Genomic DNA, 14,727 nt, shown 5'->3' with positions numbered 1-14,727 from the left:
CGCCAACAATAGTTTCACTGTCGTCTGAAGAACTCCCAGCAGCAAACTGCTCGAGTCCCTCACTCCCTCTTCCTAGTAGGCGGGGCCTAAAACTTTGGGGACTTTGTTCGAAAACTGCATGATAGTTGTCTCTTTTCAGCGACTGAAGCGTTGCTGCAGCCGCCGGCTACAGAGCGAATGCACGACAATAGCAAACCTCTGAAGCATCATGGCTTTCCTGCAGTTTATAAGCGCGGTGGTCACCAGAGCGCTCTTCATCCTCGTCTCTCTGATAGGAGTGTGGAGGGTGACCTGGGTGACGCAGGACAACACCTACTGGCTCCTGACCTGCCTCTTTCTGCCGCTGGTCGTTGAGATGATCGTCACCTTGAAGAGGAGAAAAGGAAAAGACTATAAATGGTGAGGTGACAATAACGTGCATGAATCTAAAAGTGTTAGTAGGCATTGTTGTAATTTACCGATATTGCTATGCTGGTAGATGCATCAAAATGACTCAAGATATTGTCATATATTTATATTGTTGACAGCTTAATTTGGACCAATTTTCTTTAGCGAAAGAAATACTGCCCCCCCCCCCCCCCCCCCTCCTCCTTTACTGTACCCCTGCTGCTGTCCCATCCCCCACCTCCCTAGACAAGCATATCCTGCTTGTCCCATTGTTCAAATAAACGTCCCGGGGCAGAATAGGATGGGGTGGTAGCCTACACCTTTCTCTTATCAAACCATCTGTCCCCACCGCATTCCCCAGCGCCCAAAATAAACTATGTTGTGTGTTTGAAGTGTTCTCTTGTCTTGTGTATTTTTTCCCCCTCACAATTTATATTATTATTATTTATATTAAAAAGTCCAACTGCTTTTGTTGTTTAACATGCAATGCAAATCTATATGATATGACAGAGGAAATATTGTAAATACGCAGTGAAGTAACACCTACCCACTCATCACTTTTTATACTCTGCTGTATTTTAGACTGTGATGATTAGATATAGCCTATGCATTAGTGCATTGCTGTGCTCTAAGGGCTCAGTTGGCCATGAACATTTAATGCAAAGTGATAAGAACAACTCAATTTGAATGTTTATTATCCAACCTGTCAAGTGTTATATGAACGTCATCTGTGAAGTCATATTTTAGCCTCTGTGTCTTTTTTAAGTGCAAGCTTCAATTTCACATCAATCTTTTCCTGGCTTCTTCTTGATAAAGTGCGACTGACTGTCTTCCAGGTTTTCCCCAACTATCCTCCTGTTCCTCATCAGTATCATTCCCTCCATCTGGATCCTGGAGCTCCACCACCAGCAGAACAAAGCCAGCAACCCTCAGGTTCTTAAGACCAGAAAAAAAACACTTAGTCAGTGCAGAACTGCTGAAATGTGCAAGAAAGCAAGTGATTTAATGATAACAGATGAGGGTGGGTGGGGCGTTGCAAAACTCTTTGTACTTCTCTTAGCTACAGTAGCCTATATTATTCATTCATTCATTCCTCAAACATTTGCCCCACTAAATGTCATTTGAAGCCTTTAAAGGGACAGCTCACCCTAAAATCCAAAATACTTACAGTATTTGTCCTCTCACCTGTAGTGCTATTTATCCATCTATATCGTTTTGGGATAGTTGCCTGAGTTTTGGAGATATCGGCCGCAGAGATGTCTGCCTTCTCTTGAATACAATGGAACTGGATGGCACTCGGCTTGTGGTGCTCAAAGCACCATAAAATACATTTGAAAAACTCAACAGCATCATCACCAGAAATCATGACCCAGTTACTCAAGATAATGCACAGACTTTGTTGTCAGCAGTTTCATGTAGGAACTATTTTCTTTTGCGGTCTCATGCAGGAACTAGCTAGCAGCTAGCGGGTGTAGTTCGGTCAAAAGAAAATAGTCCCTCCATGAAACTGCTCACAACAAGGTCTGTGGATTATCTTGAGTAACATGGTCATGATTTCTGGGAAGAGACATTGCTGTTGAGTTTATCAAATTTATTTCTTTGAACCTTTGAGCACCACAAGCCAAGTGCCATCCAGTTCCATTGTATTGGAGAGAAGGCAGAAACTCTGCGGCCGATATCTCCAAAACTCAGGCAACCAACACAAAACGATATACAGTAGATGGATAAATAGCACTACAGGTGAGAGGAAAAATATGTATTTTCGATAAAGAAAGGAAGATCCTGGAGCACTCAATTCACTGGAAAGTGATTTGAATAAGGTGCAGTGACTAACGTTTCGATGCACAGCGTCTTCATCAGAGTTGTTTGACTCTGATGAAGACGCTGTCCGTTAGTCACTGACTGCACCTTATTCAAATCTTTTCCAGTCAATTGAGTGCTCCAGGATCTTCCTTTCTTTATTAGGGGCGGCTTTAGCTCAGGAGGTAGAGCGGGTCGGCCAATGACGCAAGGGTTGGCGGTTCGATCCCCGCTCCCTCCCAGCTGCCGTCGTTGTGTCCTTGGGCAAGACACTTAACCCTCCTTGCTCCCGATGGTGTGTAGGCACCCTGCAGGCACCCTGCGTGGCAGCCTGCCGCCATCGGTGTATGAATGGGTGAATGTAGACTACCTACTGATTGTAAAGCGCTTTGGATAAAAGCACTATATAAATGCAGGCCATTTACCATTTATTATACCATCCTGTTCTGAGAGCACCGACCTCCCACTGCGGAGGGGCTGACGAGCAAGAGACTCCTTTTACATAATGGATTTTGGATCTTAGGGTGAGCTGTCCCTTTAAAGGCTTAAGCAAGGTCAAAATCACAGGAAATCTTTGAAATCCATGAAGCCGTGCTGATATCGCACATATCTTTTCCTCGTTTCAGTGCAAGAAACTCGACTCTTGGGAGAACGTGCGTGGAGTGATAACGCTGAACGAGACACTGGGAAACCTCACCCGCCACAACTACCTGAAGGTAAGACTGACAGACTGAAAACTTAACAGAGATTAAGACAAGCACCTCATGATACAATCATAACTCCTAAATGAGTCGTAAAAGAAAAGAAAAAATCCCATCTTACTTATTTTTTATATATAAATGACCAAAATAAACGAGTCAAGACAATGACGCAACAGGATATTATTAATAGTCTAACTTCTTGGAAGCCATGCATGGCATCAGATTCGACGGATTCCTGAGTCATCAGTTTGTGTCTGATGCCATGGAAGTGTCTGGGTACGTGCCGTGGGTAGTGAAACTAGGCACAATGTCATCAAGTCATATGTTCCTGATGAAACATCTCACATCTGGCTGCAAAAATGCAGCCAGTATGTGTCACTTTCATTCATTGTGAGTTTAAAGTCCCAATATGTAACTTTTAATCTTAATATAACAGCTTTTAAATCACTATGATGGTTCACCGACTTCTAATATGGAGAATGGCGCCTCTATCATTTACTGCTCTTCTTCTTCTTCCTCTTCTTCTTCTTCTTCTTCTTCTTCTTCTTCTTCTTCTTCTTCTTCTTCTTCTTCTTCTGTTTGTTTCATTGTGATGCATGTTTTAACAAACATTGTGTGAGTTAAACCTATGAAATGCAAAATAGCAGTTCATTCTCTTCTTCCTCCAGAATCTTGACCAGCTGTTGACGAAGGTCTGTCCCAACGACTGGATCCTGGCTCTCCATCAAATCCTGCTCATCCTCCTCATCGTGGGGAAGTGGCTCCTCCCCTTAGGAGGCGGGGTCACCCGAGACGAGCTGTCTCAGCTCCTCCTCATTTTCGTCGGCACGGCAGCGGACATCCTGGAATTCACTAGCGAGACGCTGTCGGATGTCAAGTGGGTGATTGATGATGTTGCTTAATTTTAGAATTTCGCTTCTACAGCTATAGTGTATTAGTATGCTTTTAGTGACAGGTGCATTGACTTACAGCTATAGTGTATTAGTATGCTTTTAGTGACAGGTGCATTGACTTACAGCTATAGCAAATGGCCTGCATTTATATAGCGCTTTTATCCAAAGTGCTTTACAATCAGTAGGTACATTCACCCATTCATACACCGATGGCGGCAGGCTGCCACGCAGGGTTCTGGCACACCATCAGGAGCAATTTGGGGTTCAGTATTTTGCCCAAGGACACTTCGACATGCAGACTGGAGCAGGCGGGAATCGAACCACCGACCTCTTTTATCCAAAGTGATTAGTGGACGACCCGCTCTACCTCCTGAGCTACAGCCGCCCCGTATAGTGTGTTAGTATGCTTTTAGTGACACGGGCACCAGGAAACCTAGCAGCGGCCCTGCTGCCTCAAATCCTATAGTATTGCTAATGATGTGTTGACATGATGTGGACTCTGAATCTCACTCTGTTTTCCACATCTCTTTTCCAGAGAGAACAGTCCTCAGCTGGTCTACATCATCTTAGCTGTATGGACCTGGAGCATGTTACAGTTCCCCCTGCATCTGGCCGGTCAGTATGTGTGTGTGTGTGTGTGTGTGTGTGTGTGTGTGTGTGTGTGTGTGTGTGTGTGTGTGTGTGTGTGTGTGCGCGCGCGTGTGTATGTATGTGTGTGTGTGTGTGTGTGTGTGTGTGTGTGTGCGTGTGTGTGTGTGTGTGTGTGTATGTGTGTGCGTGTGTGCGCATGTGCGTGTGTGTATGTGTGTGTGTGCGTGTGCTCTCTGTCATGATCCCACTAAAGTGACTAAACCAATAACTTTGGTCCCCCAGCAATTACAGCCATGTGTTGTTGTACATAGCGTTTACCCAATCTGGGACAATCCAAACAGTCTGTTTAGAAATTGGCAAAAACATGAGCAAAGTCAGCAGCATCCAGGCCAAAGCTTTAAGTAAACGATGGAAAGCAGATGAGCTGATAGCACTTCTTGCTTTTGTCAAATTATTAACCCAAAGAATCAGCTTTCGCTGCCTAAGGCACAAAGAAACCCAGTGCTTCCCGTACCATTCTGCCCACCAGGCCAACATGTGTGTGACACCCTGCCAGGCCAGAGAAAAAAAAAAAAAAAAAAAAAAATCCAAAACGTGTCAACGTGTGTCGTTGCCTGGGAAACGCACATCCCATAATACAACTGTTCGCATCGCATCCCATAATCGTATGATGATACTTGAGATGCCATTGCTAACATTTAGCGTCGCCAGCGAGGGCCCCCACCGTTGCGGTCGGGGTACGTTTCGAAATCCCTCCAGGCCTGAAAATGTTTTTTTTTTTTTTATATATATATTTTATTTTACTTTTTCAGAACATAAAGAAAACAAAACAAGAACAGGAAAAAAGAAAAGAAAAGAAAAAACATATATACATACATTCAACATTACAATGCTACAAAATGTCAAAATGTGCTTACAAAACAATAAAAAAAAATATATATCTATATATATATACTGTGTAAAGGATCCAAAAGAAACTCAAATACCACTTTTAGCCTGATCAAAATAGGTCAAGAACGGGTCCCAAATAACGAAAAATGTCTTTAAGGAATTTGACCTCTGGAACCTAAGTCTCTCCATACGTATAACTGAGATCATGTCTGTCAGCCACAGCTGAAAAGAAGGTGGGGAGGAGGACTTCCATTCCTTCAAAATTAGTTTCTTGGCAACTGTCATTCCCTGTGTCAGAGATTGCTGGACGGCCGTTGGGAGGAGCAAAGAGGACTCCGAGCAGCCGAAGATGGCGAGCTCCGCCTCCAGTTGGAGGGCTATTTTGTAGGCCTTAGAGTACCAGTCAAATATCTTGGCCCAGAATCCTGATATTGAAGGGCAAAACCAAAAAGCATGGGACAGTGTGCCCTCCGACACCCGACACCTATCACATAGTGGTGAGACCGAAGGATATATCTTGTGTAGCCTATGCTTGGAGTAATGAAGACGGTGAGCAACTTTAAATTGGATAAGTTGATGTCTACTATTAACTGAGCAGAGCTGGACCACAGACAGACTCCTGTCCCATATGATTTCAGACAGATCCACACCAAGTTCCTCCTGCCACGCCTCTTTGATCCTCTCAGTGGGGGCCTTAATGCAATCGGCGAACAAACACACAAACCTAGAAATAAGATGCCTGGAGTTGGGAGGGCTTAACAAAACCTCAAAAAAAACATGTTAATCTGGGAGAACTTCAAAATTGCGAATCTTGGATCGGACATAATGTCTAGCTTGTATATATCTATAAAGATGTGTTTGGGGCAACTCAAATGCTCTCTTCAGAAGATCAAAGGATGCAAATTGGCCATCAATATACAGGTCACTGATGGAGACCAGCCCCTTTTCACTCCAGGCATGGCAAATTCTATCTGACCATGAGGGCAAAAAAGAATGATTAAAACAGATTGGTGTGTGAACAGAAACATCTGGTACATTCAAAACTTTCTTAACCTGATTCAGAATTCTGACAGAGTTTTTCACAACAAAACTCAAACCTTTCAAAGTCCCAGGCTCCTCTAGCTTAGAAAACAACATGGCTGGCAATGAGGACCTGGCGATAGAGCCAGCCTCCATTTTTAGCCACAGAGGGGCCCCGGGAGTTAAATTGCCAGGAGTTCCTTGTCGCCAAAACATCAGAGCCCTAACATTGGCAGCCCAGTAATAGTGCTTAAACACTGGTAAGGCCAGCCCCCCTGCAGACTTAGGTTTTTGCAGATGAACTTTAGAAATTCTATGGTTCTTATAATTCCAAATATAGGACAAAATTATGGAGTCCAGCTCTTTGAAGAAAGCCGATGTAAGAAAAATGGGGAGGCTTTGACACAAATAAAGGAACCTGGGAAGTGAAACCATCTTAATTGAGTTTATACGACCAATCATGGATAAAGGGAGGATTTTCCAGCTTTCTATACATTGTTTAAGTTTTGAAACAAAATCCCTAAAATTCAACTTATATATTAGCTTAGGATCTCTGGGTATGGTCAAGCCAAGATATGTGAGGTGGCCCTTTGCTAATTTGAATGGGAGACTCTCCAGGAACCCAGGAGTAAAGAGATCAGAGAGAGGCATAAAGTCACTTTTTGTCCAATTAATTGTGTATCCAGACAGCTTACCGAAGGAAGTGATTAGTTCTAGGAGAGGGGGGATAGATTTTTCTGAATTATGCAGGTATATTATTACGTCGTCGGCATACAAACTGATACGCGTCTCGACACCTCCGACCTCAAGGCCTGCAAGGCTTGCGTGACTACGTATTTTTAAGGCAAGGGGCTCAAGCGCGACGGCGAAGAGGGCCGGCGAAAGAGGGCAACCCTGCTGGACCGAACGAAATAGTGGAAACCTGGTTGACTTGTCGCCATTTGTTATAACTGAGCATGCCGGACTCGCATATATAAGCTTTACCCAGGATATGAATGAATTACCGAACCCGAATCTGTGCAGTGACTCAAACATATACGGCCACTCAACCTGATCAAACGCCTTTTGTGCATCAAGTGACAAAATCGCAGCACCACTGGTCTTACTGTGATCCGCGTATATGGTGTTAAGGAGACGTCTGACATTGGAGAAAGAAAACCTACTCGGGATAAACCCTGTCTGGTCAGGATGAATAATAGATGACAAATGTCTATTTAACCGGGTCGCCAGCATTTTAGTGATTACTTTTCTGTCAAAATTTTGAAGCGCTATGGGTCTGTAGCTAGCCGGATCGGCTTCGTCCTTCCCCTTTTTTAAGATGAGGCAGATGTTAGCTTCATACAATGTTTTAGGCAAGATTTTGTCCTTCACCGAGTTAGATGCCATTCTGAGGAGGAGTGGAGCGAGAATGTTGCAAAATTTCTTGTAAAATTCAGCGCCAAATCCATCCGGGCCAGCTGCTTTGCCTGATGGGAATGACTTAATAGCAGATGTTATTTCCTCCAATGTAAAATCAGAGTCTAAGTCCTTTCTGGCATCATTACTAAGTTTGGGCATTTCCAGAGGGTCGAAAAAGTCACTCAAATCCGACTGGGCGGCATCACACTTCTGAAAATGTTTCTAGGGGAAACACTTAAACCGCAACAATTTCACCAAAGACAACAGCGACGCATTTATTCAGTCCAACAGTTTGAAGCCCAGATGTATCACAACAAATAAACCTCCGACAGGAAGAGCGCTTAAAGGACCTGCTCAAACACTCACTTCCAATCTCATCCATTAAGCTACATCAACAGTTTATGAGCAGACAACCTCTCCAGTGCCTCCCTCACTAATGACCTCACTTAGATCAATTATTCAAGCCAAAACCATGCATAGTTTACAAATGGACATTGTTTGTGTGTGTGTGTGTGTGTGTGTGTGTGTGTGTGTGTGTGTGTGTGTGTGTGTGTGTGTGTGTGTGAGTGAGAGTGAGAGTGAAAGAGAGAGACAGAGACAGAGCAATTATGTCTAAAGTGATATGTGACCTCGAAATGCTGGACTGACTCAACAATACTTAGAGTATACTATACTGTATGGGCTCTATCGTTGCATCGGCCTATAAACTGCGCTTAGTGCCAGGCGCAGCCCAGATTAGTGGGTGTGGACCAGCGCAATCGATATCTTGGTGTCGGCGCTACACGCGGCCTTAAGCATTATAACCACGCCTTTTAAGCGTAAAATTATGCACTATCTGCTCATTGGAGAAGTGCAGTGAACGAATCACATGCTTCACTTTTCAGCTCCAATTCCACGGAGCGATCCAGTCCGGCTTCAGAAAAGCCAAGGGCTCTGATCTCCCCCCCTCCCTTTTATCCCCTCTGTCTGTCTCCATATATAGGCTATTATTCCATATTATTCTCAAACCAATCTAACTGCAGTTTAAATACTGCAAGCATGTAAATACACTACACTATAGCAAGATCAAAGTGAAAAGAATGTTCTAAACACATCAGCTAGAAAAATATAGCCTATATATCCCTATGATGAGATTAGATTGGTGAAAGTTTGTCCAAAATGATATCGTTTTGCTACCTTTTCTTCTCCCCTGCTGCACAGGTAGGATGATGCACATAAATATAGACTACATTATGTAAAGTCATTGCATAAATGTGTTTTTATTGTAAAAATTAAATGTGAAGTAAGGCCAATTTATTGGAGCGGACATCACAGCAGGACATGACAGTAGAACCGCGTTACACTGTCACTCATCTAAATCACATTAAATCTGCAAGGGATATATATAGCCCCAATATGACATATATGTTTCACATAGGGTTGTGTTTTCATTTCAATGTTTTATTTTGTTCAATATTGAAATGTTCTACAATTGCAACTTGCGTTAACATTACACATTATTTAGATCTACCTTTCTATCTATTTCGGCGCATTTGGTTGCTATTTATTAGCGAAATGGATTAGCCCAATGCATGCTGGGAGATTTCACATTTGTGGCTTTGGAAGCCAGGCAGTGAACATTTGTTTGGGCAGAATGATCTCGTTTTCTCTCGCCTTTTCTTGTCCCCCACTACACATGTAGGATGATGCAACATCCTCTGAATGTCACGGGCTCAAAACTGTCATGTTATAAAAAACTGTCATGTTGTTATACTATGTAATAATAACAATAATAATAATAGCTTGGATTTATATAGCGCCTTTCAAGGAACCCAAGGCCGCTTCACAGAGCACAAAAGATGACGGACACACATAGATGACAACAAAGAACAACAAAGAACAGAAAGGGACTAGCTGCCGAAGGCTGTGTTGAACAGATGAGTTTTGAGTAGAGTTTTGAAGGTAGCCAGTGATGGGGTGTTGCGGATTTCGGCTGGGAGAGAGTTCCAAAGGGTGGGGGCCGCCACGCTGAAGGCTCTGGCCCCAAAGGTCCACAGGTGGGAGTGGGGTATGAAGAGGAGACCCGGGTTGGAGGACCTCAGGTTCCGGGACGGGGTGTAGGGTTGCAGGAGGTCAGACAGGTACTGGGGGGCGAGGGCGTGAACCCTGGCAGAACCCTGGCGGGTCAGAACCCTGGCAGCTGAGTTTTGTACATATTGGAGCCTGTCCAGGGTTTTGTTGGGAACCCCGAACAGGACTCTGTTACAGTAGTCCAGGCGGGAGGTGATGAAGGCGTATATGAGGGTTTCAGCAACGGAATCAGAGAGTGATGGCCGGAGTCGGGAGATGTTTCTGAGGTGGTAGAAGGCAGATTTGGTGATGGTTTTGATGTGGGAGTGGAAGGAGAGAGTGGAGTCGGGGATGACGCCCAGGTTGCGGACTTCAGTGGATGGTGAGATGGAGCAGCCGTCTACATCGAGGAGGAGATCTCCAACCTTCCTGAGCAGTGCCGCCGGTGCCACAACCATGAGCTCGGTCTTTTTACTGTTGAGTTTGAGGAGATTAGATGACATCCAGGATTTGATATCACGGAGGCAGTTGACAAGGGCCTGGGGGGGAGGTGGGTGGATGGTTTTGTGGAGATGTATAGCTGCGTGTCATCAGCATAGCAGTGAAAGTTTAGACCATGGTGGCGGATGATCTGGCCGAGGGGGAGCATGTAGGTGGTGAAGAGGGGAGGTCCAAGCACGGAGCCTTGAGGCACGCCGTGGTGTACTGGGGCAGGGGTGGAGGTGTGTTCATTTATTGTGACAAACTGTTGCCGGTTGGAGAGGTAGGAGGAGAACCAGGCGAGGGCCGTGCCGGTGAGGCCCAGGTGGTTGGAAAGGCGGTTGAGGAGAATGGTGTGAGAGACTGTATCGAAGGCTGCGGAGAGGTCCAGGAGGATGAGAATGGTGATGTGGCCAGAGTCAGCAGCAGTGAGGAGGTCGTTTGTGATTTTAATGAGAGCAGTCTCTGTGCTGTGGTGGATTCTGAAACCAGATTGAAAGGGCTCATAGAGCTCATGGTTGGACATGTGCTGGTGGAGTTGGGCGGCAACTGCTCTTTCCAGGATTTTGCTAAGGAAAGGAAGGTTGGAGATCGGGCGGTAGTTGTTGAAGTCGTCGGGGTCCAGGGCTGGCTTTTTGAGGATGGGTGTGACTGAGGCTGTTTTGAAACTGGAGGGAACTGTACCAGATTGAAGAGAGCAGTTGATGATGTCAGTCATGATGGGGCAGCAGGCCCGTAGCCAGGGTTTGAGAAATACAGAGGTAATTTCAGCGCGGCGTGGGGGGCCCAGGGGGGGCTATGGCCCCCCGGATAGGAAATTTTATCCATTTGAAAGTAAAATGCTTCAATCTGGTGCACTTTGAGAGCAAAATGAAGAGGCTAGATCTATAAAGAACTACATACATCATGTTAGATTAATATCCTCTTTACTGTGCTGTTGCTTTAAAATGATACAAAAAATAAATGTCTCCCCATATGATATAATTTATATTCTGCATACAGGTCACATGGCAGAATACTGCTCAATTAAATACAATGGCCCATCTACACAAACATCACTTACAGGGGAGTTACTTACCCATTCACTTCAATAGAACTGTCCCCAAAGTCTAGCCCCAATCTAGCCTCAATGCAAAATCTGAATGTTGTGAGTTATCTCTCTTCTATAGCACACAGAGAGGAAGCAAATTGTTGCATTTCTGATCAACTGTCGCATTAAAACATCAATGACAGATTAATAGATCTGGGGACCGGGGCTATTTTTCATTTTTTTTTCATTTTTTTTTCAATTTTTTTTTGTGTGTGGAAAATACCGAGGTCATGACCTCGGTGTCCTCAATGGTAGCTACGGGCCTGTGGGGCAGAGAGTTGGAAGGGCTGCCTTGACCAGGGCAGAAGGTATGGGGTCGAGAGAGCAGGTGGAGGCCTTGGCCTTGGAGACCAGTTTGGCAACGTGAGGGGCATCAACAGGGGAAAAGGAGGAGAGGCGGCAATGAGGAAGGCATACAGTGGCGGGAGGGGCATCATGGGGTTGGGATGCAAGTGGTGAAGGGGAAGCCTGGAGTTGCTGGTGGATAGAATCAACTTTAGCCTGGAAGAAGTCCAGGAACTTAGAGCAGAGGTTGGAGGAGCCTGAGGGGTGAGTGGCAGAGAGGGGACTGAGAAGCCGGTGAATGGTGGAGAACAGCATCCTGGGGTGGTTTTGCTGGTTAGAAATGAGAGTAGAGTAGTAGTGGGTCTTGGTCCGGGAGAGAGCAGTTTTGTAGGCAGTCACATGGTCTTTATAGGCCTCACGGTGGACGGTGAGGCCGGTTCTTTTGGAGAGCCGCTCGAGACGGCGGCCGGCAGCCTTCATGGAGCGAAGTTCAGTGGAGAACCAGGGAGCGGGGTGAGTGAAGGAAACAGTCCGGGTTATAAGGGGGGCCAGTGAGTCGAGAAGAAGACATTTTCAAAATGGGTTTTGAATGGGTTTCATGGTTTCTGGGTCATGAAATTTAAAATAACTTGGGCAGGTTATCGCATGATTCTGTTTTTGTGTAGTTTCACTTTCGCACACTTCACAACACACACAGAGCGTGGGAAAAGTAGGAATAAACAGGTTCTACTGTGTTGAAACAGCAGGCCCAGCTAGGAAGAAGGCACACAGCAAACCTTTGTGTGTGTGTGTGTGTGTGTGTGTGTGTGTGTGTGTGTGTGTGTGTGTGTGTGTGTGTGTGTGTGTGTGTGTGTGTGTGTGTGTGTGTGTGTTTGTCTCTGGGCCGTTGATGAATCAGGTTTGTATCAACTTTTTTTTATCTTATCACGGGCTTGCCCTTGTGAAATATCTTTCAGGGACATTTTTGATCTTTTCTAGGTCATTTTTTTTAAATCAAATGTTGTGAAATACCTTAGTTCTATGTGTTATCCAAGCATATTTTATTTCTAAAAGTCCATAAACAATCAGTTAAAAATCCTCCTCCTCCTCATCATCATCATCATCATCATCATCATCATCATCATCATCATCATCATCATCATATTTAAAAGGGAGTAAGTGGGCTCTGTTTGTTTGTTTGTTTGTTTCAATTTGTGTCCCAGTCCCAGACGCCACGCAGCGGCCAAGCCGCGGGCAAGGCCACGCAGCGGCCGAGCTGCGGGCAAGCGGCTGAGCTGCGGGCAAGGCCACGCAGCGGCCGAGCTGCGGGCAAGGCCACGTAGAGTCCGAGCTGCGTATGCTCGCCCGTGCAGCCTAGAGAAGCGAGCGCTTTCTAGTTTCCTATAATCTCAACAACACTTTCTGGCATGTTATATAATGTACTTGGCAAAAAACATTTCAAATAACATGTCGCTATCCAGTTTATCCTCCAACCCACAATAATCCATGGTATTTCCTGCCTACTGAATATGTTGTGTGCTACTTATTTATAGTGAATTCATTGTTGGTGATGTATTTATTGTGTATTATGTTAGCCCTGGTGATGTGTCTGTATGTTGTACAGCAAAGGTAATTTCCCCCTGGGGGATAATAAAGTTCATCTAGTCGTGTTGGCTAAGTGCTGAATAACTAACCACCATGTTCAAAACCAAGAGCAATATTGCTTTAAATTGGAGTTCTAAACTAAAGGATTCCACACAAAAAGATTTCATACAATTTTCTGCCACCAACGTCCTCTCTCATCTCGTCTCTTCCTATCCAATAGTGGTGAACAACAAGCGGGACGGCGAGGGCGAGGGCGAGGGGGGAGGAGTCCGGACGGTCTCCTTAATGACTCGCTACAGCACCGACATGTGGGCCGTCGCCGAGGCCCTCTTCATCCACGACGGCCCTTTCCTGGTCGTGCGGCTCACCGTCATGACCTACTTTGATGTCTTCCACCAGATGCTGATCTTCTTCGCCATCAAGAACTTCCTGGTGGTCATACTGAACTTGTACAGGCTGGTGGTTTTATGCCAGGACTTCAGGCTGGCCAGAAGTAGTAGGCCTGGTGAAGGTGGTGGTGAAGGTACGCCATGAACAGGACGCTTGGGATCAGAGTAGAAGGGGGACCGGGCGAGATGGGCTGAGCACACAGCCAAAGTTCTGTTTGTTTGTTCGGAACAGCACTCATAGCAGGAGAAGAAGGAAATGTTTGCTTTGTTCTCTGCTGTCAGCGGTAAGCCTGTAGCATCGTTAAGTCTCAGCGACGTCGTTAAGTCTGTGAATACAAGTGTCATCAAATTCATCATGTGAATAATCAACACCGCTGAAAGCAGAAAATGCTGAGGAAACATTTTCTTATACTGCTAAAGGGAGGAAGTTGCCCTGTTCACATTCCACAGTTGACTGCCCAGCAGGGGGCGAATTCCCTTATTTTAGGGGCAAGGCCATCTGGTCTTCAGCATTGCAAAAAAAAAAAGTGGCACAAGGGCACATGCCAGTAGCCTGGTAAACCAGCCGGTCACATGACTGGCTGGTTTACCAGGCTACTGGCATGTTAGCCTGGTAAACCAGCCGGTCACGTGACTGGCTGGTTTCCAGGCTACTGGCATGTTAGCCTGGTAAACCAGCCAATCACGTGACTGGCTGGTTTACCAGGCTACTGGCATGTTAGCCTGGTAAACCAGCCAGTCACGTGACTGGCTGGTTTACCAGGCTACTGGCATGTTAGCCTGGTAAACCAGCCAATCACGTGGCTGGCTGGTTTCCAGGCTACTGGCATGTTAGCCTGGTAAACCAGCCAGTCACGTGACTGGCTGGTTTACCAGGCGCCAGGGCACAAAGGCCATTCCTCTATTGACATTAATTTTTCTGAAATGTGTGTTGAAATGATTATATTACTGTACACATCCTTTGCATAGGGCAGCCTACATTAAACTGAGACCACTGGTGCTTTTAAAGTGACAGTAGCAGACTGGTAGCAGGGCACTGCCAAGGTGGCCTTAGGGATCTCAGGGCATCACAGGGCAATTCCCCATTTGGATGCCCAGCATCCAAACCGTTTTCATGCTCCACCTCACTGCCATTTTATTTTTGGTCCGTCTGGAGCTCACCTGGCTCA

The 14,727-nt window shown here is 45.5% G+C and overlaps 1 protein-coding gene across 1 annotated transcript; it reads left to right on the top strand.

The window, feature by feature from the left end:
- Positions 1-208: 208 nt before the first annotated feature.
- LOC310796540 (transmembrane protein 26-like) lies at positions 209-14,007 on the top strand (the record flags this gene model as incomplete). The annotated part of the gene is made up of 6 exons (XM_083658745.1): positions 209-399; positions 1,224-1,320; positions 2,814-2,903; positions 3,557-3,765; positions 4,317-4,396; positions 13,390-14,007. 6 exons carry the CDS (start codon positions 209-211, stop codon positions 13,701-13,703), a joined length of 981 nt encoding a protein of 326 aa, XP_083514871.1. The 3' UTR covers positions 13,704-14,007.
- Between the last annotated feature and the right edge of the window lie 720 nt (positions 14,008-14,727).

The sequence above is a fragment of the Poromitra crassiceps genome, assembly GCF_964638095.1.
Source record: "Poromitra crassiceps genome assembly, chromosome: 22".
NCBI classification, from domain to species: domain Eukaryota; kingdom Metazoa; phylum Chordata; class Actinopteri; order Beryciformes; family Melamphaidae; genus Poromitra; species Poromitra crassiceps.
Note: the sequence above shows the minus strand (reverse complement) of the source record. Positions and strands in the feature narration are given on the sequence as shown.